At 58.4% G+C, this 24001-nt stretch overlaps 1 protein-coding gene across 3 annotated transcripts in view; it reads right to left on the bottom strand.

Annotated features, from left to right (window-relative positions):
• The window catches only part of RET (ret proto-oncogene), a 49896-nt gene extending 26839 nt beyond the window's left edge, over positions 1–23057 (bottom strand). For all 3 annotated transcript variants that reach the window (XM_070433110.1, XM_070433111.1, XM_070433112.1), the window contains exons 1-3: positions 22836–23057; positions 2247–2510; positions 411–698 (exon numbers count right to left, since the gene is read on the bottom strand). In XM_070433110.1, coding sequence (XP_070289211.1) covers positions 411–698; positions 2247–2510; positions 22836–22905 — 622 coding nt within the window. In that variant the 5' untranslated portion in view covers positions 22906–23057. The remainder of the gene's footprint in view (positions 1–410; positions 699–2246; positions 2511–22835) is intronic.
• Positions 23058–24001: the final 944 nt, after the last annotated feature.

Genomic DNA, 24001 nt, shown 5'->3' with positions numbered 1-24001 from the left:
TCTGCCCTCGTGCAATCCTGACCTCCCGTCACGCACAGCACTCCCGTGGAGTCCTCCCCCCCCCCCCCCCCCAGGCACTCCCGCCACTGCTCCAGTGCCTCCGTCCCTGGCCACCCAGCTGCAGACAGCAGCTGCACCGCTCCATGCTCCTGGCCTCGCTCCCACCTCGCCCGTTCAGAGGCTGCCTGATGCCTCAGTACACGGGTGCTCTCCATCCTCCACAGGAACGGAAGCCCCAGGCTGGGCTTCTGCAGGTTTGTCACCTCCTTAGCCCTTAGCACGGTGCCTGGCCCACTGCAGGCACACAGCAGACCTTCTGGAATGTGAGAGGAACGGATGGTGTGGTGGCTCACACCCCTGCGCCTGGCACCCAGCAGGCACCGAGGAACGGCTGTGAGGCCCGCACTCACCTCCCAGGAGCCTGTAGGCCATGCTGATGTTGGGGCAGAGGAACTGCACTGCCAGCTGGCGAAACTGGTGAAAGGTGCCCGGAGGCCGGTTCTCCCGAATTCGAAAGGAGGGCTCCCTGTCGGGGAAGCAGAGCTCCCGGGGTTTGAGGGAGCCACACGCCGGGAAGGAGGCGTTGATGAAGGAAAAGTAGATGCGGGCACAGCCTGGCCACTGGCATTCGCCCTCACGCAGGGGTGTGGGCAACAGGAAGACCTGGAGGTAGACGGTGAGCTGGGGGAAGCCGCCATCTGCAGAGAGAGCGGTCAGGCCTGGGGTGTCAGCCACACCTCCAGGTGGTGTGGAGCAGGAAGGGGAGGGCGGGAGCTCCAGGGGGGTGTAAAGTCCAGTCCCCACTGCAGTCCTCAGGGCCTGCTGAGCTCTGACCTGGCTGTCACCTCCTGCTGCCCCCCACTGCCTGGACCTGGGGTCCGTCTGCTTCCTCTGCCTAGAGATTCATCAAGGGCCAACCCTTCCTGTCAGTCAGGTCTCAGCTCAATCAATGCCCTCAGAGGGGGGCCCTGGCTGGATCTAGCCCCAGGCGAAGGGCTTCCCGGGCCTTCCACACCCTCCCAGGCAGCTCCATCAAGGAGCCCCGGCAGAGACACGCTGTGGACAGAGTACCTTGCACCTAGAGGTGGGATCTCCAGCGAATTCCATGATGGAGGCACCAGTGACTCCCCTTTGAATGAGGTCTGGACCTCAGCTGGGTGGGGGACTCCTGAACCCCTTCTCTCAGCCGAGGGCAGTGGCTGCCCCTCACGTCTCCATACTCATGACTTCTCTTTGCCTCTCACTAGCCTGTGTCTTTTTGCCAGTCCCCCGTCATGGTTAGTAATGCTCTGTACAAATGCTCCCTGTTGAAATGAGTGTGTGCGTTCTCCCCTGCCGGCCCCAGCAGTGCACGGGGCTGCTCTCCTGAAGAGGCCGCCGGTGAGACGGCGCCCGTAGCAACTTCCACTCCGGCCTCCACCCCAAGGCCTGCTCCTCAAGTCCCCCCAGGGACCTTGGGATGAAGATGATGGCAACTGTGTGCATAAACAAGACCCGTCTCAGATACCACCTCCTCCAGCAACCGTCTGGGCTGCCCTCTTTACTTGGGGACCCTGATTTCACTTGGCAAATGGGTGCAGTCATTCTGCCCTGCTGGGCAGTGACACCCACGGGTGTTCACAGGCTGCCTGCCTCTCACCCGCACACGGCAGCTCAGGGCTGGTGTGAGGGCTCAGCGGGGACCTACTGGGTGTGCAATCACCATTTTGTGCCATAAGGCACAACCCTGCTTGCTTCACACCCCTTGCCTTGCCTGCACCAGGGTCACGCATGGCCTCCACCAGGCTCTGACCCCTGCTCTGAGGGCCTGGCCAGATCTTCCATCTGCTCCACTCTCCTCCCTGGCACCCAACCCAAGTCCCCAGCAGGTGCCAAGAGCAGCTTGCTGCTGATGGTGAGACAGGCTTTCTGAGAAAAGTGCTGCTTCTCCGGCAAGTGCCAGATCATTCGCTAAATGGAAACCTTGGGGTTTTCCAGTCCCTCGTAACCTCTCTCTCGTAGCCCCAAATCCCTGTTAACCGGTAAAGGCATCTGGGTCCACTGTGGAGGGAGCACCTCATCCTTCACTCAGGTCCTCCCAAGTCCTGGAAGCAGCACAAGGCCCAGGGCCATCAGCTGCCCCAAAACTTGTCCTGGCTCCCTCCCCAGGTCAGTCTCCTTCACTCTCACACAGCAGAGTCCCCCCTGGGTCTCAACGTGGGTGTGCCGTGGGCGTGGGGGGAGGAGGCGGGGTGGGGCAGCCTTACTGCGTATGTTGAGCTTCTCCCAGGAGCTGTGGTTCAGGCTCCAGTTCAGGTAGAGAAGGCCCGTGTCCTCCTGGATGCGAATCCAGGCGTTCTCGTGCAGCCGTTTGCGGTAGGCGCCGTAGAGGTGCTGGCCGAGGCGGAAGCTGGGCACCTCATCGGGGGCGTCGCGCAGGGCGTGCACGTAGAGCAGGGGCGTCCCGGCCGGTTGGTCCACGTACAGCTTCTCCCAGTAAGCGTCCCTGGAGAAGTAGAGTCCCAGCGGGGCTGCGGGGAGCAGGGAAGCGCGTGAGGGAGGGGGCAGGGGTGGTGATGGAGCCAGGAGCAGGCCTCCGAGGCACACTGGCATTCCCAGCGGCTTCATCTCACACTTGGATAAAAGATTCTCATGGGCAAAAGGAACTCACTCATTTAAAACTCTGAACTGAGTAGGACTTTTCATCTGCAGTTCCAAGAACACTGACACACAATTATTTGTATAGTTAAACACTAGCTGAAAATGTCCTGCTTTCAAACAGAGAAAGAAGGAAAAGGCAGTCTACCAACAGCAGCTGCAAAACCATTCTCCACCACCCACGCTCGATAAGCACGTGACCCACGTGGACGGGGCTTCCCGCAGGCTTCTGAGCAGGTCACCTGGAGCCGGAGTTTCCCGTGTAGAAGACGCCGCCACACGGGCTGGGCAGGCAAGAGTCGCCAGAAATGAGTAAAGTACTTTGTCCGAAAGAAACACATTTTTATCTAAAGTTAAACACGCTCCTACATATGACCCAGAAATTCCACTCCATTGGTCCAAGAGGAATGAAAACACACGTCCATCAGATGACGTACTCACAATGGCAGGGTTATTCACAGCCCTGAGCCAGAAGCAGCCCCACGCCCTTCAAGGGTGAACAGGTAAGCCGTGTTTGCCAGAGCGCGGCATCCTAGGGGCGGGCTAGCGACACACACGCTGACTTGGGGCGGTCTCAGACATCAGGCCACGTGGGAGAGTCAGGCACCAACGAATACATATGGCACGATCCTAGACTGCTTTTAGGTGATAGACATCTGACTGGCTACCTGTTGGGGGCGGCGGGGGACGGGGGGCAGCAGACTGGGAAGGACAGGAGAGAATGTTCTGGGGAACAGAGAGGTTCCACATCCTGATGGGGTGGGGGTCACGTGGGCACATCCACTAGTCAACAATGTACAGCCAAGGTGTGTGCATTTCCACCTATGTGAACGCTGCCTGAAACCCTGCTCACTGAGGGGCTGGGGGCAGAGCTGGGAATGCCTTGGGGAAGGGAGATGCTGACCCTGGCCAGCGGAGGGGCGGGCACCTGAGATCCCAGCTCCCAGGGCTACAGGGAACCCGGCTCGGGTGGGGGGAGGGCAGGTGCGGGTCCACAAGACAGCACACAGGCCTGGGCAGCCTGGGTCCCCCAGAGGCCTGACACCCCCACCGAGGTGGGGTCCTTGGGAGCGCCGCGGCTGGGGACCAGGCGTATGTGATGAGAGGCAACAGAGCTGCTGCCAGCTTGCTCTGCTGGGACGCACACCCTGGCCCTGGTCACTGGGTGAGAGCCCACTGCCTCTGGAGCCAGCCCGCGAGGAGGGCCTTGAAGGTCAGTGGGGAGCAGGGGGCAGATGCTCTGCTCAGGGGTCCACCTGCCAGGTAGGTAGGAGCAGATCCAGTGTGGGGCTCCTCCTTTGGGGAGGGCGGCCCTCGAACCCACACTTCCAGTGGTTCAGGGGCTGGGGGGTGGGATGAGCCGAGCTCTGGGAGCCCCTACCCCAAAGCTGTTCCAGCCCCCAACACAGACCACATCTGCAGGGAATGGGCCTTGTCTGCTCCCGGCTCATGGAGCCCAGCCCTGCAGGATCCGTGTGGGGCCCAGGCTGTTGCTGCCAAAAGGGGTTTGTGGGCCAGGCTATGACTGTGAGCAGAAACAGACCTAAATGCACTTAAAATGCCTTCCAGGTGGCGCATGCTGACTTAATGCTCCTCCTTGTCACAAACACTTCTAGATGGAAAAGCATCTGCTCCAGGGGCGGGAGGGAGAGGCTGTGGGTGCAGGACCGGCCTCAAGGGGGTGTAACCTGGGCAGTCCCAAAGGGCCCACACTTGGTTGAATGCACGGTTGTCACGGTCTTGAAATTCTACTCCCAGAAGGGTTTTCTTTACAAGATGTGCCCAAGGGGCTGGGGGGTCTCCTCTGCACATCTCCATTCTATGCTGGGCCCCACAAAGGATGCGCCCAGTCTCGGTGGGTGGATGAGGGCCTGGAAGGGCCACTGGTGTCCATTTCCATGGCCTGCAGAGTGCTGGCCTCCTCCGAGCCTCAGTTTCTCCAACTGAACCAGAGGAGGACATGCTGGAGAGAGGAGCAGCCAGTGTGGGTGCAGACAGGCCTCCCCTCTGCACAGGTGCACACTGTGGAAACCTCTCACTTCGGATTCAAAACCACGGTGTGCAGGTCCCTTTACTACCCCATTTCACAGTTAAGAACACTGATCCTGGGAGGGGACGAGTGTCACCAAGGTCAAACTGCTGGAGGTTCTACATCTTGGGGTTCAGCACAACAGCTAACGAAGTGGTGGTAGGAGTCGGGATAAAGGCAGGAGTCTCCCTGCCACGGAGACCCATAGAGCCCCAGACAACTAAAAATGGCAACATGAAAGCCAGATTTGGGGTTCTTAAGAAAAATAAATTGTGAAACGGTGTGGCCCAAGAAGTGCGTGTGGTCAGCAGCAGCACCTACATGTGTGCAGGGCAGGCCCTTCCCGCAGGCCCCTTCACCAGGCAGCCCACTCCTGCCCGGGCTGAGCGCTGGGAGGTGCAGGTAACGGTTTTATTCAGGCCCAGCAGTCTCTTTAAGAGGCGATTTCCTAATGCTATCTTTGTTGTTTATGTCTCAAGGTCCAGGCGTTCTTATAAATTTTCTTGCTAAATGTTACAATGTAGCACAGTATTTTGCAGATACAGCTGTAAACAGGATGAGCTTGCCAGGAACCCAACCAGGTAAGTGTAGCCAATTTCAAAGAAGAAATTAACATGTAATTAACCAAATGGTCTCTATAAGCAATGGCTAAGAGGGAGACAGAGCTAGGATGTGAATTCCCTGTCTCCTTTACTTGCTGCAAGTAAATAAAACGACCTAACAACACCAGGTGTCAACATCTCAACCGGGTTGTTGGGTAACAGCTTCACTGGGAAGCAGGCAGCTATCATGGGCTCCTCCCCAGGGGGCCCCGCCAGCTGTCCCTGTGGAGGGGTCCTTCCAGCCTCCAGCCAGGATCCAGGCACAAGCACTCGGCACCATCAGCCTCTCAGCATTTGTCTTGTCCCCCCACGGTCCCTTCTCCTACATCCCATTCACTACTCTCTTTATTCTAGTTGAATATTTGAGACATAGAAGGAATACATTTTACATCACATTTACCCTGAAAGTAGACCCTACAGCAAACACCATGAACCCATGGCCAGCCTTACTGGACACTAAGCTAAACTGCTGCCCCCCACACCCCTCCCGTCCACTCCATCCCACTCACAGCAAACACAAACCTGGGTCTTGCCTGTCTCTTTCTTGCCTTTCACCGACTCTAGACTTACAGGGTGATCGCTAACTTATCACGGCCTGGCAGGGCTTGGTGCGTCTGAACTAAGTGAGCAAGAGAATGGCGTAGGGAGTGTCTACCCGAAACTCAGATAATATTGTATGTCCACTGTACTTGGAAAATTAAAAAAAATTAAAAATACTTTTACCTCCTTCTTGGAAGGCAGTTTAGCCGGCAGAGCTGTCGGTCCTGTAAAGGCAGAGCCAATGTCTTTCTGTTTCTGTGGCTGCTGAGACTCCACGCTCATCCTAATGGGCACTCCCTGGCGTCTCTCCTCTCCAGGTGCTGTAGGACCTGCTGTCTGGAGTTCTCCAGTTTCGCCACAACCACCTCCCACCTCCTATCAGCTTGCTCACCTCCCATGCTGCTCTCCTCCTCTAGGTGACGGGAGCGTCTATTCTTTCTCCAAATTCTCCTGTAGCCAACGGCAGCGTCCCCAGTTCTAACTGCTACCATTGCAGACACTGCAGTGCTTAACAGTTCACCAGCCCACACCTCAACCCCAAGTGCCAGATGCGTCTCGGCATCAACCGTTCCACTGCCATGGCCTAGTCTGGCTTAGAGAGTGCCCTCACCTGCTCCTCCCCCCTTCCCACCCCAGTCAAGGCCCCTCTCCTTCGGCCCCATTTAGGCCAAACAACTCAGAGTCACCCTGAGCCCTTTCCTCTTCCACCCCTTAGACCAGCCCACAGATTGCCCTCTGCCACACCCCAGGCAAGATGCCATGTCCCCTCACCTGGACGACCACAAGGCTCACCCAGCCTCCGTCAGCCACTCCTGACCCCACAGGCCACTTGCCACCAAGCAGCCAGGCTCAGCTGAATCATGCTGCCCCGTCTGCAGTGCAGCATGAACTGTCCACTGTTGCAGAGTAAGACACAGCTTCTCATCGGAGCGGGGGCGGGGGGTCCATCTGCCCCACCCCACTTCACCCCTCCCTACTCTCTCAGGTGCCTGCACCTTCCATCCACATTGGCTAACTCACTGATGAATGAACCAGTGAATGAATGAAAAACAAACTAAGGAATAAATGGTTTCATGAACAGGGTGGGAGGTGGCTGCACACTTTTGAGAAATGGTCAGAATCTGGGATGGAAGGGGGGCGGCACCAGGGAGGTGGGGGAGAGCATACGCAGCTAAGAGGCCCTGGCTTGGTCTGATGGGTGGACGGCCAGTGGCAGGATGAGACACACAGAGCCATGTGCATGGATGCCCTTCTGCTCATGAGACTCACATGGGCGTAGTGCCCTCTCGTGCACTGGCTGCCCCGGGGAGGCCAGCAGCTGGCGCTAAGCCAACAGCCGTCAGGCTGAGGACAAAACCACTGACCCAGCTCAGGAAGCACCTCAGTGGTGATGGAGGAACCCTGCCAGCAGGTAGGTGTCACTTAACCAAAACATGTATGCTCACACATGTACACATGTGTTCGTGCACAGGCAGGTCCACACACCCCACAATCTGTGCTTTGTCCCAGCTGGAGGCTGCTTTTGCAAGGGATTGTAATGTATTTTGCTTTTAGGAAAAAAGGGAAGGCTCTGTGGCAAATAACAAATTTGGGGGGGGGTATTTAAAAGAAATCTCGTTTTAAAAATTAATCGGGGTATCCTAAGAAACCCAAAACACCAATCAGAAAGAATGTATGCACCCCTATGGTCATAGCAGCACAATTTACAATAGCTAAGATATGGAAACAGTCCATGTGCCCATCAGTAGATGAGTGGATAAAAAGCTGTGGTACATGTACACCATGGAATACTAGGCAGCAGTAAAAAAGAAGGATCTCTTACCCTTTGAGACAGCATAGAGGGATCTGGAGAGTATCATGCTAAGTGAAATAAGTCAGTCAGAGAAAGACAAATATCACATGATCTCACTCATATGTGGAATCTAAATAACAAAATAAACTGATGAATGGAGTGGATTCAAAGACATGGAAGCATGGAGCAGGTGAGGAATCTCAGAGGGAAGGTGGGGGAGGGTGGGTGGGTGGGAGATAATCAACCAAAGGCCTTGTGTGCATAAGTGCCTAACACCTGGAGCAGACAGTGCGGTGGTGAGGGCCTGGGGCGGTGGGCTGGAGGGGGTTAATTAAAAAAATAAAATAAAATTAATCATGGTAAAATATATATAACAAATTTACCATCTTTTTTCTTCTTTTTTTAAAAAAAAAATCATTTCCCCCCACTGATTTTTAGAGAGAGTAGAAGGGACAGGGGTGCGGGGAGAGGGAGAGGAAGAGGGAGAGAGAGATAAAGAGAGAGACAGACATATAGAGAGAAAGAAATATCGATGTGTTAGAGACACATCAATTGGTTGCCTACAGCTTGCACCCCGACCTGGGCTGGTGACTGAACCTGCAACCAAGGTACATGCCCTTGGCCAGGAATCGAACCTGAGACCCTGTGTCTGCAGGGCCAATGTTCTAACTACCGAGAAACCCAGCCAGGACAAATTTATCATCTTAATAATTAAGTGCACAGTTCAGTTGCATTAAGTGCAGAGTTCGTGCCTGTGCACAAACATGTGTGTACACGTGTGAGCACACATGCTCTGCAACCATCACCACCATTCATCTCCAGAACTCTTGTCACCTTGTACAACGGAAACTGTGCCCACTAAACAGTAACTCCACACTCCCCATTCCCTCCAGCCCCTGGTAACCACCATTTGATTTTCTGTCTCTGAATCTGATGACTCTAGATGCCTCAGATGAATGGAATCATATAGTATTTGCCTTTTTGTCACTGGCTTAATTTCACTTACCACAATCTCCTCAAGATTCACCCATGGGGGGTAGCATGTATCATAATTTTCTTCCTTTTTAAGGTTGAATACTATTCTATTGTGGATGTAGTATAATTTATCTACTTTTGTTGCCTGTGCTTTTGTTGTCAGATACGGGCATCTCAGTTTTCAAGTGTGCCCACAGCGCTATCTGTAGCCAGAACCAGGGCCAATCAGAACCAGCAAGTTCCTGGCCCCATCTGGCATCCCCCCAGTGCTGCCTGGCTCCTGCCACAGCCCAGGTAAGTACCTGGCACTTCTGCTTTCTGCTGAGGTCCCTGCCTCGCTGCCGGTCACGCACAGGAACACAGCGCCCCGTACAGGAGCAGCTCACCATCCCAGGGTGAGGACACACCGGCCTGGCCACATGTGCCAACCCTCGGTGCCAGGGTGCCAGGGGTCCTCCATTCCAGACAGGCAGCGATGCTGCAGCTGCCACCGCCCATGGGCACAGTGCCTGGGGCCCACAAATATTTTAGGTTCCATTTACTTTAAGATCAGAAGAAAGAGATATAAGAAGATATGATAAGAAAGTGGCATGGATTCTACTTGTCTTTAAACCAACACAGTCATAAACCATAACTTTCCTTTCTTATGGGAAAACGGGCCCCCGGAGGTCACAGGGCCTGCTGAAGCCATAGTGGTCCTGATGTGGCCATGGTTCCAAAGTCGCCTGATCCCCACAGAGAAGGCCGAGCGCAGCCCCAGGCCAGTCCAGGCTAATGCAGCCTACTCCCCTCTGCCTGCGTGGCCAGGCCTCCTCCCATGTGCGCCAAGGTGCCAGCCCCAGGAGTCTTGGGTGACCACTCATTGCACCCTGCCAGGCTTCCCATTTAACTCTCCAGCCTCCCACCTGCCTCGCAGCCACCACACACACCTTTCCCCGGTGTCTTTCTGACCCCATCACTGGGCCTCCCATGCCGGCCCAATGCCTGCAGCCACGGCCTGCTGCTCCCGCCATTAGACCCGGGCTCGGTCTGTGCAGCCCTCCTCACAGCTCCCAGGTGCCTGGTCCTCCCCATCCTCTCTCCTGGATGAGCCCGTGTCCAGCTCAGCCCTTTCCCCCTCTCCCCCTGACCATGCTGGCCTTTGCTTCCTCAACTCTCAGAGCAATTACCCCATCGAACAGGAGCAGAGGCCGCCGCTCCCCCTACCAGCCCCCACTCCTAGTGCAGTGCCTGCTCCACTTCACGGCACCATCACCACCCTCAGGGGCTGCTCTCCTCAGCCCAATTTCGGGTGAGGAAGCTGAGATGCGAGAGCTCCTGGACCTGGCCAGACCCCATGGAGGGTGGAGAAGCAAGGTAGGCCTCTGTCAGGGTGAACGGGGGATAAAAGGCTGTTTCCTTAGCAGCCATGCCTGTGAGCACAGCAGGGCCCCGCAGGCTAGCTCGCTGTGGCACTGAGTAGGCAGTGCTGATGTCCCACTCAGGCCTCCCCATGTGCGGCTACACCGTCTCCACCATCATCACCCCCATTCCCCAACTCCCATCATCACCACCCACACCATCACCACTGCCATAACCCCCCTCATCATAACAATCATCATCACCTTCACTTCACACCCATCGTCACTTTGACACCCCATCACCACTTCACCACCATGACCACCACCACCTTCAACCCTCCCCATGACTACTTCATCACCACCACCACCACCACCTTCAACTCTCCCCATGACTACTTCATCACCACCACCACCACCACCTTCAACCCTCCCCATAACTACTTCATCACCACCACCACCAGCACCACCTTCAACCCTCCCCATGACTACTTCATCACACCACCACCACCACCTTCAACTCTCCCCATGACTACTTCATCACCACCACCACCACCACCTTCAACTCTCCCCATGACTACTTTATCACCACCACCACCACCACCACCTTCAAACCCCCCCATGACTACTTCATCACCACCACCACCACCACCAGCACCTTCAACCCTCCCCATGAATACTTCATCACCACCACCACCACCACCACCTTCAAACCCCCCCATGACTACTTCATCACACCACCACCACCACCTTCAACCCTCCCCATGACTACTTCATCACCACCACCACCACCACCAGCACCTTCAACTCTCCCCATGACTACTTCATCACCACCACCACCACCACCTTCAAACCCCCCCATGACTACTTCATCACCACCACCACTACCACCTTCAACCCTCCCCATGACTACTTCATCACCACCACCACCACCAGCACCTTCAACTCTCCCCATGACTACTTCATCACCACCACCACCACCACCACCACCTTCAACCCTCCCCATGACTACTTCATCACCACCACCACCAGCACCTTCAACCCTCCCCATGACTATTTCATCACCACCACCACCACCACCTTCAACCCTCCCCATGAATACTTCATCACCACCACCACCACCACCTTCAACCCTCCCCATGAATACTTCATCACCACCACCACCACCACCTTCAACTCTCCCCATGACTACTTCATCACCACCACCACCACCACCACCTTCAACTCTCCCCATGACTACTTCATCACCACCACCACCAGCACCTTCAACCCTCCCCATGACTATTTCATCACCACCACCACCACCACCTTCAACCCTCCCCATGAATACTTCATCACCACCAGCACCACCACCACCTTCAACCCTCCCCATGAATACTTCATCACCACCACCACCAGCACCTTCAGCCCTCCCCATGACTACTTCATCACCACCACCACCACCACCACCTTCAAACCCCCCCATGAATACTTCATCACACCACCACCACCACCTTCAACGCCCCCCCCATAACTACTTCATCACACCACCACCACCACCTTCAACGCCCCCCCCATAACTACTTCATCACCACCACCACCACCACCAGCACCACCTTCAACCCTCCCCATGACTACTTCATCACCACCAGCACCACCAGCACCACCTTCAACTCTCCCCATGACTACTTCATCACCACCAGCACCACCAGCACCTTCAACCCTCCCCATGACTACTTCATCACCACCAGCACCACCAGCACCTTCAGCCCTCCCCATGACTACTTCATCACCACCAGCACCACCAGCACCTTCAGCCCTCCCCATGACTACTTCATCACCACTATCACTTTGCCAGCCATCTGAGGCTTCCGAATGTAAGCAGCGTTTCCAGGTTTGGCCCATAGAAGTTGTGGGAGAAAAGCTGGGCTGTAACGACCTACAGGGTCAGCACTATGCCCGTCTGGCTCACTGTTGTATACCCAGAGCCGTGCCTGATGCCTGGCACAGAGCAGGTGTGAAGGGAAGGCTTGGGCTGGCTCTAGTGACTTGATGGCCCAGCCCCCTCACTCTGAGAGCCAGCGGCCTCTGCTCATGGTCCCAGTATTAGCTCAGTGTACTCACCCACCAGCAGTGCCTCCCTGAGGGAATCTGATAGCTTGTCCCAATCCTGCTGCTCTGAGTTTAAGCCTCTATTTGCAAAACCATTGAGAAAAAAACCACACACCTCTGGCCTCTGTAGGAATATGCCCAACAGAGCTTGGTGCATACTCTGGGCACTAAATAACGCCTGGAGCAGCTCCTTCCCTGGTGCCCATCCGCCACACTAGTCACCACTGATGCAGTCTCAGTCCGTCTGACATTCCTTCTTCCCCAAATGCTGCCAGCAGCCTTCAGTGGGCAGCCTGTGCCACCGTGGCCACAAGGCTGAGGGCCTTCCTGGGTTGGGCTGGGTACAGAGCAAAGGCAAGCCTGATGGGCCCAGCACATGGGAGGGAGCAAACACCATCCGGGCACACACAGGTGTCGGGCTCTCCCTGCCCCACGACCAGCACAGAGCCCGGGGCTCCTGCCACCTGCCTGGTTGGGGGCTTCCCAGACACCTGTCCTCCTGGGCCCTGGCTGGGCAGGGTGGCTGGCAATCTGGAGGAGCAGCTGGAAGAGGAGAGGCCTGAGGCCAGCTGTTGCCTCAAAGCCCCGCGGTCCCTGCGCACACAGGGGCCCTTCCATACTTGTGCAGAGCTCTTCCTCGCACACCTTGCCGGAGCTTTCCGTGCAGGCCAGGGACTTCCCTCTCCCCATTGAACACCGGGCAACACGCCCGGCATTCACCTCTCACACTCATGGCGGAACAGCAAACAGGGCTGGCTTTCCTGGACCCCCCATGTCATCCATGCAGCCCTCTGCCCAAGGTGGGGGAGGGGCGGGGCTTGGCTAAGGTTTGGAGATGGAGACCTGCAGGCCAGCAGCACGGGAGCCAACTACCCAGACTCATCCTCTGCCCACAGACCCTGGCCTTCCCCTTCCAGGGACTGGGACCCAGCTGCACCCCGCATGCACCTGCAGCTGCCACCTCCACCTCCACCCCCGCCCAGACCAGCTGCAGTGGCCTCCCTGAGATGACGGACGGACTCTCCTGCTCAAATGCGATTTCCCAGCTGCCGAGTTAATCACCAGCCCCCACAGCAGTTCCTTCCGGCTTCTGTGCAAAGGAAACTAACAATTAGGCTACAATTAATCTCTTACTCAGGGCAAGGCCTGCCCGGAAAAAGGCTGGCCACTCAAGTGGCCTGATGATGACCGTGTGCGGTCGCCAGGCCCCTTTGGCTCCAGGCGCCGGTGCCCTGCAGCCCCAGCAGACTGGGCATAGCAGCCATGGCCTGCCCATTTTTGCCCCGTGCCCGCACCCTTCTCTCCGGTGTTCAATATTAACCAGCAAGACGTCTACAGGAGCATTCCTCCTGAGAGGGCCCATTCAAAGTCCTCACATTCACTGTCCACTTAACCAACACAGCCGCCAGAGGGAGGGACCAGGATCCTTGTCTTCTAGAGGGAAATCAGAGCAGAGAGAGGCCAAGTACCCTGCACAAGGCCACATAGACCGTGAGCCAGGCCTAAGCCCAGGGTCCCCACAGGCCAGTGTGCAAAGCCACAGGGCTCCCGGGCTCACTGACAGACGCGCACACATCTGTACAGAAGCCAGGACACCATGACCTGGGAACCCAGGCCACCTGCCTGCAGATCAGGCAGGAAACGGTATCATAAATATCCATCCGTGACCTCCTTCCGCCCCTTCTAAAAGGCAGGTACCCCTAAAGTTTCCTGGCATGATTTGCTCTTTAACATTTCTGTGAAATAGGGCAAAGGCCCAGGAAGGGGTGACAGGGCAGGAGTTTGTTCAGGCTGTGCCCACCCAACAGGGACAAACAGTCATGGTTGCTGTGTGCGCAGGGGGCACCTACCAGGGGCCCACGGATGCTAGAGACCTGCCACGCCCACCCGTTGGGCACGGAAGTGAGCCCTGAGGGTCCTGCCCTCTGGCCCTATCGGGTCCTAGTACCACCAAACAATTGAGAAGGTGGATCCAGTAGAGTCTGCTTCTGCCTATGGGTGGTGACTCATGTTTGTGCCTTCTTGTGGGGGGTGATCAGGGCAGCCCCTGGGAGAGCAGCACCCACACAGGGTCACCCATCTGGAGTGTCTGGGACTACGATGTCTCCATGAGCCCTCACCAGCCTGTTAGGCAGAGCTGGGCCTCGCTGGGACCACTGTAGCTCACGGGGGAGCTGAAGGCCATGCTGCAGTCTGAATGTGCCTCCTCGTCATGTCTGAGAGTCGCCCCCTCAAAGGAAGCCATCTCCTGCCATCCTGCCCACAGCACACAGAGAGGGCAGGCTGGGGAGGTCATGGTGCTCCCGCGGGAGCCTCCCCCTCCAGCCCTTCCTGCGGCTTTGGGCCTCTGTCCTCTCCTTTCTCCACTCCTGCTGCGAGAAGGAGCACTAGGAGTGCAGTCAGGTGGGCTGCAGGCCGGACCCCAGGTGCAGCCACCACAGTCTCTGGAGCAGAAGCTGGGCTCTCCGTGGGGATGTGGGGGGCCCCAAAGAAGGCCTGAGGGTCTTCTCTGCTGAGTGTGGAGGTGAGAGAGCTGGGGAAGCCTCTGAGAGGCAGGTACTGGCCGAGTGTGCGCCTGGGACCAGGGGAGGCAGCAAGTCCTCAGGCCCCAATGCATGCCCAGCAGTCCAGTGCTGGGGCACAGGCCACCTCATCTGGACACTGTCAGCAAGCCCCTTGGGGCACCAGGCCTCAACTTCAAGAGTCAAAAGGGACCCTCTGCCCTGGCTGGTAGCCAGTGGTTAGAGCACCAAAGAGTCTCGGGTTTGCTTCCCAGTCAAGGGCATGTACCTGGGTTGCAGGTGGGATCCCCGGCCCTGGTTGAGGCATGTGCAGGAGGCAACCATGTCTCTCTCTCTCTCCCCCCACCCCCCTTCCCTTCCTTCTACACTCTCTGGAAAAAAAGAAAAATATCTCAGATGAGGATTAAGGGGGGGGGGGGGGGCGGGCAAGGAACCCAGTCCCAGGGCTGGAGGGACTGTGTGAAGAATGATTTATGGCAACCAAGTCCTCAAACGATGCCTCCCCCACATGTGACAGCTCACACCTCCGTCTGGGCCTCAGTTTTCCCATCTGCGAAATGGGAGGCTTGCACCTGATGCCGAGGCTCCTTTCAGATCACATGCTGGCTCGCTGAGTCTGAGATGTCTGTGCAGAGCTTCCTGACCAGCAGGATGGGGGCAGGATGGAACTTGGGGGTGGGCTTCGGCCTAGGTGGCCTCTGTGGGGCGAGGGATGTGGAGCTGGAATAGGATTAGAACAACACACGTCCTCCCAGGCCATCTTGGCAAGGCAAGAAGACATGAGCCTAAATCTGAAGGAGAGACTTCAGGTGACAGGAGGAAGCGGAAAGAAAAGGGCGGAGCCGGCCCATGCTCCTTCCCCCTCGGGCCTGTGCCCTGATGGGCACTGCGCCTTTCTGGTCTGTTCCCCGCTGAGACCTCCTCTCTGGAAGCGCTGCCGGGGCAGCCCAGGCGCAGGGCACCTGCTGGCAGAAGCCAGTTCTCCTTTCCTCCTCCCGACTGTGGAGTCGGATCTGCCCGGCCTGTGAAGGCTTCCTGCTAGTCCTTGGTCAAGACCTCCATGCTGGGCTCTTGCAGTTGTGCAAGGTGGGGGGCATGCTTCAATAAAGCACCACTGTCCCCCAAAATCCCTTCAATAGATGGCAGCTGCTATCACACAGTGACAACCCATCTGCCTGGTTATTTTGAGTCTGGATTGAGGTTTAGCCAGACAAGGCGGCCCGAGGTTCCCCTGCTGCTGAGCCCTGCCAGGTCAGGTGGGTCACTGGTGCCCGGCCCCACGTCCTCCCCCTTGTCCTCCACAGGGCAGTCTCTAGGCTCAGGGTCCAACACAAGCTGTACATTGCTTCTGGGACGTCTGATCTCAGTGTGGCTTTAGGGCCCAGGTCTTCTGAGAATGTCCTCAAGGTCCCAGTGGGGTCAGGGTGACTCAGCCCGCACAGGAGGACGTCAGATAAACTCACATCCTCCCCGAAAGGGACCAGCGGCTCAGACACTGACACGAACACCACTGATGACACTGCTTCTCAGAAATACTTGGAGATTTGATAAAGCAAAGTAAACACAACAACAAAAAGACAAATCACCCAATTAAATTCGTGGCAAAGGACCTGAATAGGTATTTCTCCAAAGAAGATACAAATGGCCAAGAAGCAAGTGAAAAGATGCTCAACATGACATTTTCTTAATCATTAAGAAAATGCAAATCAAAACTATGAGATGCCACTTTGTACTCACTAGGATGATTATTAAAACAAACAAACGAACAGAGGGAGACAAAGTGTTGGGGAGGATGTGGTGGAACTGGCATCCTCACACACTGCTGGCGGGATGTAAAATGGGTTGACTGTTGTGGAAAAGAGTTTGGCAGTTCCTCAAAAAATAGAACTTAGAATTCCCTATGAACTAGCAGTTCCGCCCCCAGGCTTACGCCTCAGAGAACTGAAAGCAGGGATTCAAACAGATGAATGTCCACGCATCACTATTCACAATGGCCGAAAGGGGGACACAGCCCATGTCCATCGACAGATGAAAGGATAAATAAATGTGGTTTCACGTGCAATGGACCATTACCCTCTTAAACAGTAATGAGACACCAATGTGAGCTGCAACGTGAGGGCACCTCAGAAACATCAAGGTCAATGAAGGTCCACTTATGAGAAACAGCCAGAATGGACGTTTCCATAGCGTTAGGACGCAGAGCGGCGGTCACCAGGGGCTGGGCTGGGGAGTAGGCAGCGCTGCCTAACGGATACAGGGTTTCCTTTTGTAACACCAGAGGTGATGCCTACGCAACACTGTACCAAATGCCACTGCACCGCTCCCTTTAAAACGGTTACTTTTATGCGGTGTGACTCTCACCGCAAAAGAACTGTTAAGTTATTTTCCACCCTCCCCCTGCCCCTCCTCCTGCCCTCCCCTGCTGCTCGGCCCAGTACAGGTGCCTGCTGTGTGGCCCGGGAAAGGTGGGCCTGGAAGAGCAGGTGTGCAGGTGTGCGGGGGCACAAGTCGGGAGAGGGAACCCCTGGGAGGCTGTGGCGGGATTTCAGCCCGTGGAACGTGGGCAGCTTGCCGTGGGCCCCACGAGGCCTGGCTGCTTAGAGCTCTGTGCCCCTCACCGTGTGCCCCCGGTGGAGTGGCTGATGAAAGTGTCAGGAGCAGGAGACACACAGACTGTTGAGTCAGGGAGGGGGGAAGGAGGGGTCTCTGTTACCAAGTGCAGTTCGCCTGCCCTCACAGATACAGGTGGGGGAGGCTAGGGAAGCGAAGAAAATCCCAGCGGATCCTGGTCAAGGCTTTTCAAGGTTTTGTGGAGCCATGTCTGTGGTCCAGCAAGGACCACCTGCAGCCCTTTCTCCAGGCTGAGTCAGGTCACACCGGTGCTCCGGGCAGGGCTGGGAGCTTCGCCGCACTCCCCCTCCTCCAGGGCCACACTGTCCCTCTGGAACCCTGGGCTCTGCAGAACCCAGCCATCTGCACCTGTGCCACAGAGGGGTGAAGGCTCACGACTGCGATGAGGTGCAGCTGCCGGCACCCGAATCTGGGAGGGGAAACTGGGGCCCCAGGTCAGGGGCCTGTAGGGACACAGGCACTTCCCCTGAGCAGGTGCAGAGCGAACACTGCTGATGTCACGGAGAGCAGCGTCGGCTGGCCCATCAGGGCACCTAGCTGTGGCAGTGCCCTGTCTGCTGTATCGGTGGAGCCACCCGCAAGGAAAAGCAAACAGAGGTGTTTGCTCGAGCCTGGCCACCTGCTCTCACTGAGGGCCCAGGTGTGCCTGGACTGCCCCCCTCCACCTCCCACTGGCATCATCTCCGCCTCAGCCACACTTTCTAGGGGCATCGGCTCCCGCGGGGTAGGGGCTAAGGGATCCGTGGCACCTTGCTGCTGCCTCTAGCCCCCTCTACCTTGCCCAGGGTTCTCTTGGTGGATGCTCAGAGGTCCGGCCTGCGAGGCCAGAGCTCTATGGAAGCCAAGGTCTCGTCTGGCCCCAGAGCTCAGGGACGGCGGGTGGTGGGAGAATCAGGTGGGGAGGGAGGGCAGGAGGAGGGCTCAGTCCACAGGGGTTCCCAAGTGTCCTGGAGCTGCAGGTCCTCTAGTCACAGCCTCCCCTAGAACCCCGGCACTGGCCCTGGGCTGCCATTCTCTGCCACTCGGGCAGGGAAGGGAGGCAGGTGGTCTGGGGAGGCCTAAGCCTTCTCACCCCTGCAAGTCCCCCAAGAGCACCTCCCGGGCCCACAGAGGGACACCCTGGGCCTGACCTCTGAGTATAACTGACCTTTCCTCCCCCTCAGCCAGCCTCCTGCCTCACCTCCATCTGAAATCATACACACACACACACACACACACACACACACACACGCACACACACCTTCCTTCACTGCCCCCATCTCTCCCTGCAGGCGACAGCTCTGAGGTGAAGGGGCCCTCTGTTGTCCCCGCTGTGTATCCCCAGCCCTGGGAAGTGTGCCCCCAGGAGTGTGTGCGACCTGTTACTGTAATTGTTACAACCGAGTCACTCAGAAAAACAGCTGCAAAATGAGGAGGAGGAAGATGATGACGGCAGCATGGGGTGGGGGCTGAGATGAGTGGCAGCCACGGTCAGGAACCTGCACAGACTCCCCCCCCCCCCACCCCGCCCCTAGGAAGTGTCCTCCAAACCAGGGGAGGGAGAAGGGGCTCCACAGGGAAAATGGAGCCACTTCCCCAGGACAGAAGTGTTACTTTGGGGGGCACTTCTCCAACTACGCCACTTTTTCTGGGTGCAGGTCGGGCACTTTCTTCTCCCGGCCTGACCTGGCACCCCGGGGAGAAGGGCCCTAGAGAAGGGTGCCCGGCTGCACCCAGGCCCCCCGAAGCCCAGCACCGCCCCCACCCTCTCTCCTCAGCACAGCAGCTTCTGCCAGGTGCTGGGTCCCTGAGCGGAGGGTGTGTGCAGGGGACACACTCCAGGCCGTGCCACCAGCACAGAGACCTTTTCCTGCCACACCAGAGCACACTCGTCCCCTCCCCTGGGGCCGGCGATTAGAGCCATACCTGGTGGCAGTCCCAGGCCCGCAGGACTCCCAGGCATCAACGAAAGCAGCAGTCCCACCTGAGAAACCAGCCAAGACCCAGAGGGGCCCGTTTCAGGCAACCTCGCCCAGGGCTACCCTTCACTCCCACACTGGGCCAGACTGTCCCCAGAGCCCCGGAGGCCCGACAGGTGAGTCACTGGTGGGGGAGCAGGCGCAGGGCCACCTGCCCTCCCAGAACACCTCCTCAGCCTACCCCTGGTCCCCACCACCGCTGGCCCCGGGAAGGGGCTTGCTGAAAGCCAGAGGACCGGGGCTGGGGACTCAGTAAGTCCTCTCCTTGGGCTCAAGTTCACAGGCTTTGGGCGCCTCAGTTTCCTCACCTGTGCAATGGGACAACAAGGCACCTCCCCCAGGGTTTTGGGAGGACACAGTGGGCTAGCAGACAAGCAGTGAGCTAGTGCTCAGCACGGACCAACAGGCTGTGAGCCCCCGTGGGTGTGGCTGCTGCTGGCACCGGCCTCACTCAGGTCAGGCCAGAAGACCAGGGGCCCTCAGCTTGCAGAGGGGAAGGCCGCTCTGTTTGAACAGATACCACAATTTTTAATTAGTTTTCTCCTTCCCTGGCTAAAAGGCCATTAGCTTCCCATTAGGTGATGCAGCCCATTTTCTTCACATCACCAAAGAAACAGTGCTTTACTGGGCCATCGTTACAGCAATTCTGCAGAATAAAGGCAATGTAGCAACAGGCTCAAATAAACACCCCTGTTTGTGCTCTGTGCTCAGGCCCCATCCTTAGGAGCCCACCAGCGGCTCCACCCCTTGTCCTTGGGTGGCTGGGCCCCGCTAGGGCCTCGGGCAGCCAGTGTGGGGCACAGGCAGCTCCAAGAGACCAGCGGGCCTTAGCAGGTCCTGGCAGAGCAGGAGCCATTTTCCACTAGGCCCTGGCCACAGAGAGGGGAGGGGCCGATAGAGAAATGAAGACTAGATGGAGCAGCCTTTCTGGCCAGGGGCTGCTCCCGTACCTGCCGGTCCAGGCCCCACTGCAGAGGGGTGGGCCCAGCAGCCTGGAGAGGGGCCTGCCGAGTCATGGAAAGTCTTCCCTTCTTTGGTGCCTGGGAGTCAAAGGTCTGGGGGTCCCCAGGCGGAGAGGGGAGGTCCTTCCTTGTAGCAAGAGGTGACGAGCAAAATGGGACCCAAGAAGCCAGGCAGGAAGATGAGAGATGTAAGTCCCAGGAGGAGCCGCAGGTCAGGAAGATGGTGCTGGTATGGGGTCAGCCTGCGACATGTAGGGGGAGCCCCAGAAGCTGGGATTTTGATTCCTCGGCTACGTCACAGGGTGGCTGCACCTACGCTGAGCAGCAAAAGTCCAGAAACTCTTCTAAGAACAACCTTTAGATGGAGGTTCTTTAGCTCTGGTTCCAGGATACTGGGGGCAGATGGGTGTGGGGGTGAAGGGTACGCCCTGTGTGCACATGCAGAAGCCCAGTGTGTGCGAGAGGCAGGGAGAGGGTGGAGTGTGAAAGGGCAGGCCGTGCTGTGGGAGTGTGTGTCCACAGGGGTCACAAACACACACCCTTGAGAAGGAGCAAGAGTGTATCTTGGTGATGACTGAGTGTGAGTGTGAGCATGGATGCAAGGGTGTGAGTGGGGAGTCTGCCTGCTCTGTGTGGGTTGGCACCCTTTTCCGAAGGTGTGTGTGGTTACAAATAATGAAAGTGTGCACATGGGGCGTGGAGGCGAGGGGTGGGGAGTGGTGGGTGGGGGCGGTGAGTAGGGGAGTTGTCCGTCTGTGTCCCATGACCTTGCTCTGGGCTCTCTGGGTCCTCCAGCCCACCCCTGCCAGCCCTGAGGCAGCGCTGCTCCTTCCCCTGGGCTCTGGTCTTAGCCATTGCCTCTTTATCTGGAACCCCCTCCTGAACCCCCTCCTGCCAGTCCCCCAGCACTGACGGAGCTTCCAGTCTCAGTCTCTGGGAGTGTCTGACCAGCAGGGGGATGGCCTTCATCTTCTACTCAGCCCATCCTCCAGGCAACAGGCCAGGCCACTGGAGCACCGCACCCACAAGAGGGCGCCCGAAGCTCAGCTGCTCCCCGCCTGGGTGGGTCTCTGCAGCGGCAGGCACAGGAGTGGCAGCCTGGAGCAGCTCGCTGAGAGTCAGGCTCTCCAGCTCCAAAGGGCACCCACAGTCTCCAAAGGCCCCGGGTGTCTCTCCAGGTGCTGTGGGGCCACTTCTCCACTCTCAGTGCCACCAATCGTGGGTTCTTGGTCATCTCAAGGGCAGGGTGGGCGGCTCACTTTCCCTAGATTGGAGAGCCTGTCCTGGGCCACCCAACTCCATGGCCCAGGGGTGTAGACAAGCCACCTGTTCCTGCCAAGTGCCACAGGCCAACCCTCGCGGCCGGACCCCGCAGTTCAGCCACCTGCAGCCTCACTGGGCACGCTGGTTAAGCAGAAGGCAGTGGAAGGGCACTGGGGAGACCTCTGGCAGGCACCCCTCTGCTGGCTGCCGAGGCTGCCCTGCGCACGCTACTTTGGACCAAAAGCCCACAATTACAAAGCTGCAGCCTAAGAGCTAGGAGAGGGCTTCACTAGACCCTGTTCCCCTTCACTTCTGCCCTGCCCGTGTTTACAGCCTCCTGCCTGTCTTTCTCTGTGACCTGTGACCCCAGGGGCCCTATTCTGGAAACGGATTTGCCCCGTTCTTTCCCAGGGCAAAGAGGAGTCTCACTCTGGGTATCATTCTGGCTTCATATCTGCTCCTTGAGACTGGGACCCAGTCACACAAACTAAGCCTTGAGCAAGTCTGTGAACCCGGAGTTTGTGTGAGAGAAAGCTCTTTGTAAGTAGCCGGGAAGGTGGCAGAGCGCCTTCCCTCTGAGGGAAACGGGGTGCATAGAGGGGTACTGCAGGAGCAGATCAGCCAGGCACTGCTGAGGGAAGGTAAAATGCATGGTGGCCAAGGAGGGTAAGATTCCACAGCCTTGGGGTTCATCCTGTTAGGGTTTGTTTTGGGGTGGGGGCAGTGGCCAGCCTTTTTGCCCACTCGGAGATGGTCAGAAGCTCTTGGAAAAGGCTGGCCCAGAGCCGTCATATGGACACACAGGCCGCACCTTCAGGTGTCCCCGTGGGGTTCGACACCCTGGCAGGCCTCTGCCCCCCGCGCTGGGCTAGTCTGAGCCGGCCATTGAGGGCATCCTGCCAAGAAACACCAGGCTTTTAGGTCTTTAAAGACTTGGGAGGCAAAAAACGCACGAGGGAAAAGCAACCCCTTGTAAGAGAGCAGCCGTCCTCCGCACCGGCACCGCGGGGCAGGCCAGGGGATCAGAGCCGGGGGTGGGGATTGGGGGGGGGGGGTGGTGGTGGTGGTGGAGATGTACCTATGTGGAGCGCGGAATGGGCGCTAGGACGCGATTTTCGGCAGAAACTCAACTCCGTGCGCAGGTGGCTGGCTTTCCAGGGCTACCCCACCCGTCCGCCCCCACCTGCGCCGAAACCGCAACCAGATCCGTCCCCTTCGCTCCAAGCATCACCAGGCTGGGACGCGCGGCTGCGGCTCGGACCCTGGGCACCCACCCCGGCCGCCCGGCCTGGCTCGAGTCCCGCTCCCCCGAGACCCGCCCAGCTCCGGGCCGGAGGGGCCCTGCCCACTGCACCACCTCGCTCCCCGCCGGGCCCCTCCGGCCCGCAAATGCGCGCCGCACGCAGAAAGGCGTTTTCGAACGCGTCCACTCCGCCGTTCGCGCGGCGCCAACTTCGTCCCGGCCGCCCCGGGCACCGGCCGCCCGCAGGACTCACCTTCGCTGAGCAGCGGCAGCAGCAGCAGCAGCCATCGCAGCCCCGCGGTGCCGGCTGTTGCCTTCGCCATCACCGGTGCGCGCTGGGGCCACGGTAAGAGGGTCGGTGGCTCGGGCAGCGGGTGTCGGGGCAGGGGCGGCGCTCAGCCGGGCCGTCCCATCCCGCCTGGGGCGCGGGGACACTGCGGGCTCGGAGCGTCGGGAGCGACTCGGCCGATCTCCCGTGCGGTGCGCGGGGCTCTGGTCGCCGGACTCAAGCGAAGGAGTGCGGGCTACGAAGGAGGTGCCGGCAGAGGCGGGGCGGGGCGGGGCCAGGGGCCTGCCGGGTGCGGGTAGGGGTGGGACTCGGGAGGACCCGCTGGACTACGCCTAGTGCGAACCCGGCGAGGAGCCAGTAGGGGTCCAGCGCTGGACGCCGGGCGCAGGCGTGGGCTGGGCTGGGCAGCAGTAGGAGCGCGGTGCGGGCGCGGAGTGCGGGTCTGCCGCCCGCAGCCCAGCCCGCGCCCCTCTGCGAGCACAGCCTGTGCGCCAGCTCAGGGGCCCCGCTGGCATGTGGGGTCTCCCCCACCGCCCACACGGGGCAGGGGCACCGCTGGGATGTGGGGTCTGGGAGGCCTGCTGGGATGCGCCGGAGCGGACGCGGGGACTACGCGGTGCCCCGCCTCCAGGCTCTTGGCGTGGAGCGCGTTCTCCGCCATTTCTGTTGAGCGGGGGGCGTGGAGGGGGAGAGCTCGGCCTCCTTGGGAGCACCACGCGAGCTGAGGGGCTGAGGGGCTGGGCCGGGGCAAGGGTTGGGGAGCCGGAGCGCTTTTTGCACCTTCTGAGCCCTCCAAACGGCAGCTTGGAGTAGAGCTTATAATGTCCACGTTTTTGGTGAAGGAGAGGGTGGGGGTCTCCTAGGGCAGTTTGTGAGACCCTCTGCAGGACCGGTCCTGCCGAAGGGAGCAGGAACTGGCCCTAGGCACACCCTTCAAAGACGCCTGGTGCTGGTGGCCTGGTGGGGTGCTTGGAGGCTGGACCTGCCCCTCAGCAGAACTCTTTGTATGTGGGACTGACTGGGTAGGAGAGTGAGTAGCAGGGAGGAACCGGGGTCCCAAATAATTTAATTCGCCCAAAGAAATGATGACATATAATCCTAAAAGGGGAACATTCGGGGCCCTTAACATG

The sequence above is a fragment of the Myotis yumanensis genome, unplaced genomic scaffold, assembly GCF_028538775.1.
Source record: "Myotis yumanensis isolate MYYU_CA2020_CCGP unplaced genomic scaffold, mMyoYum1.0.hap1 SCAF_13, whole genome shotgun sequence".
Lineage (NCBI taxonomy): Eukaryota > Metazoa > Chordata > Mammalia > Chiroptera > Vespertilionidae > Myotis > Myotis yumanensis.
This window is presented reverse-complemented; position numbering and strand designations above follow the sequence as displayed.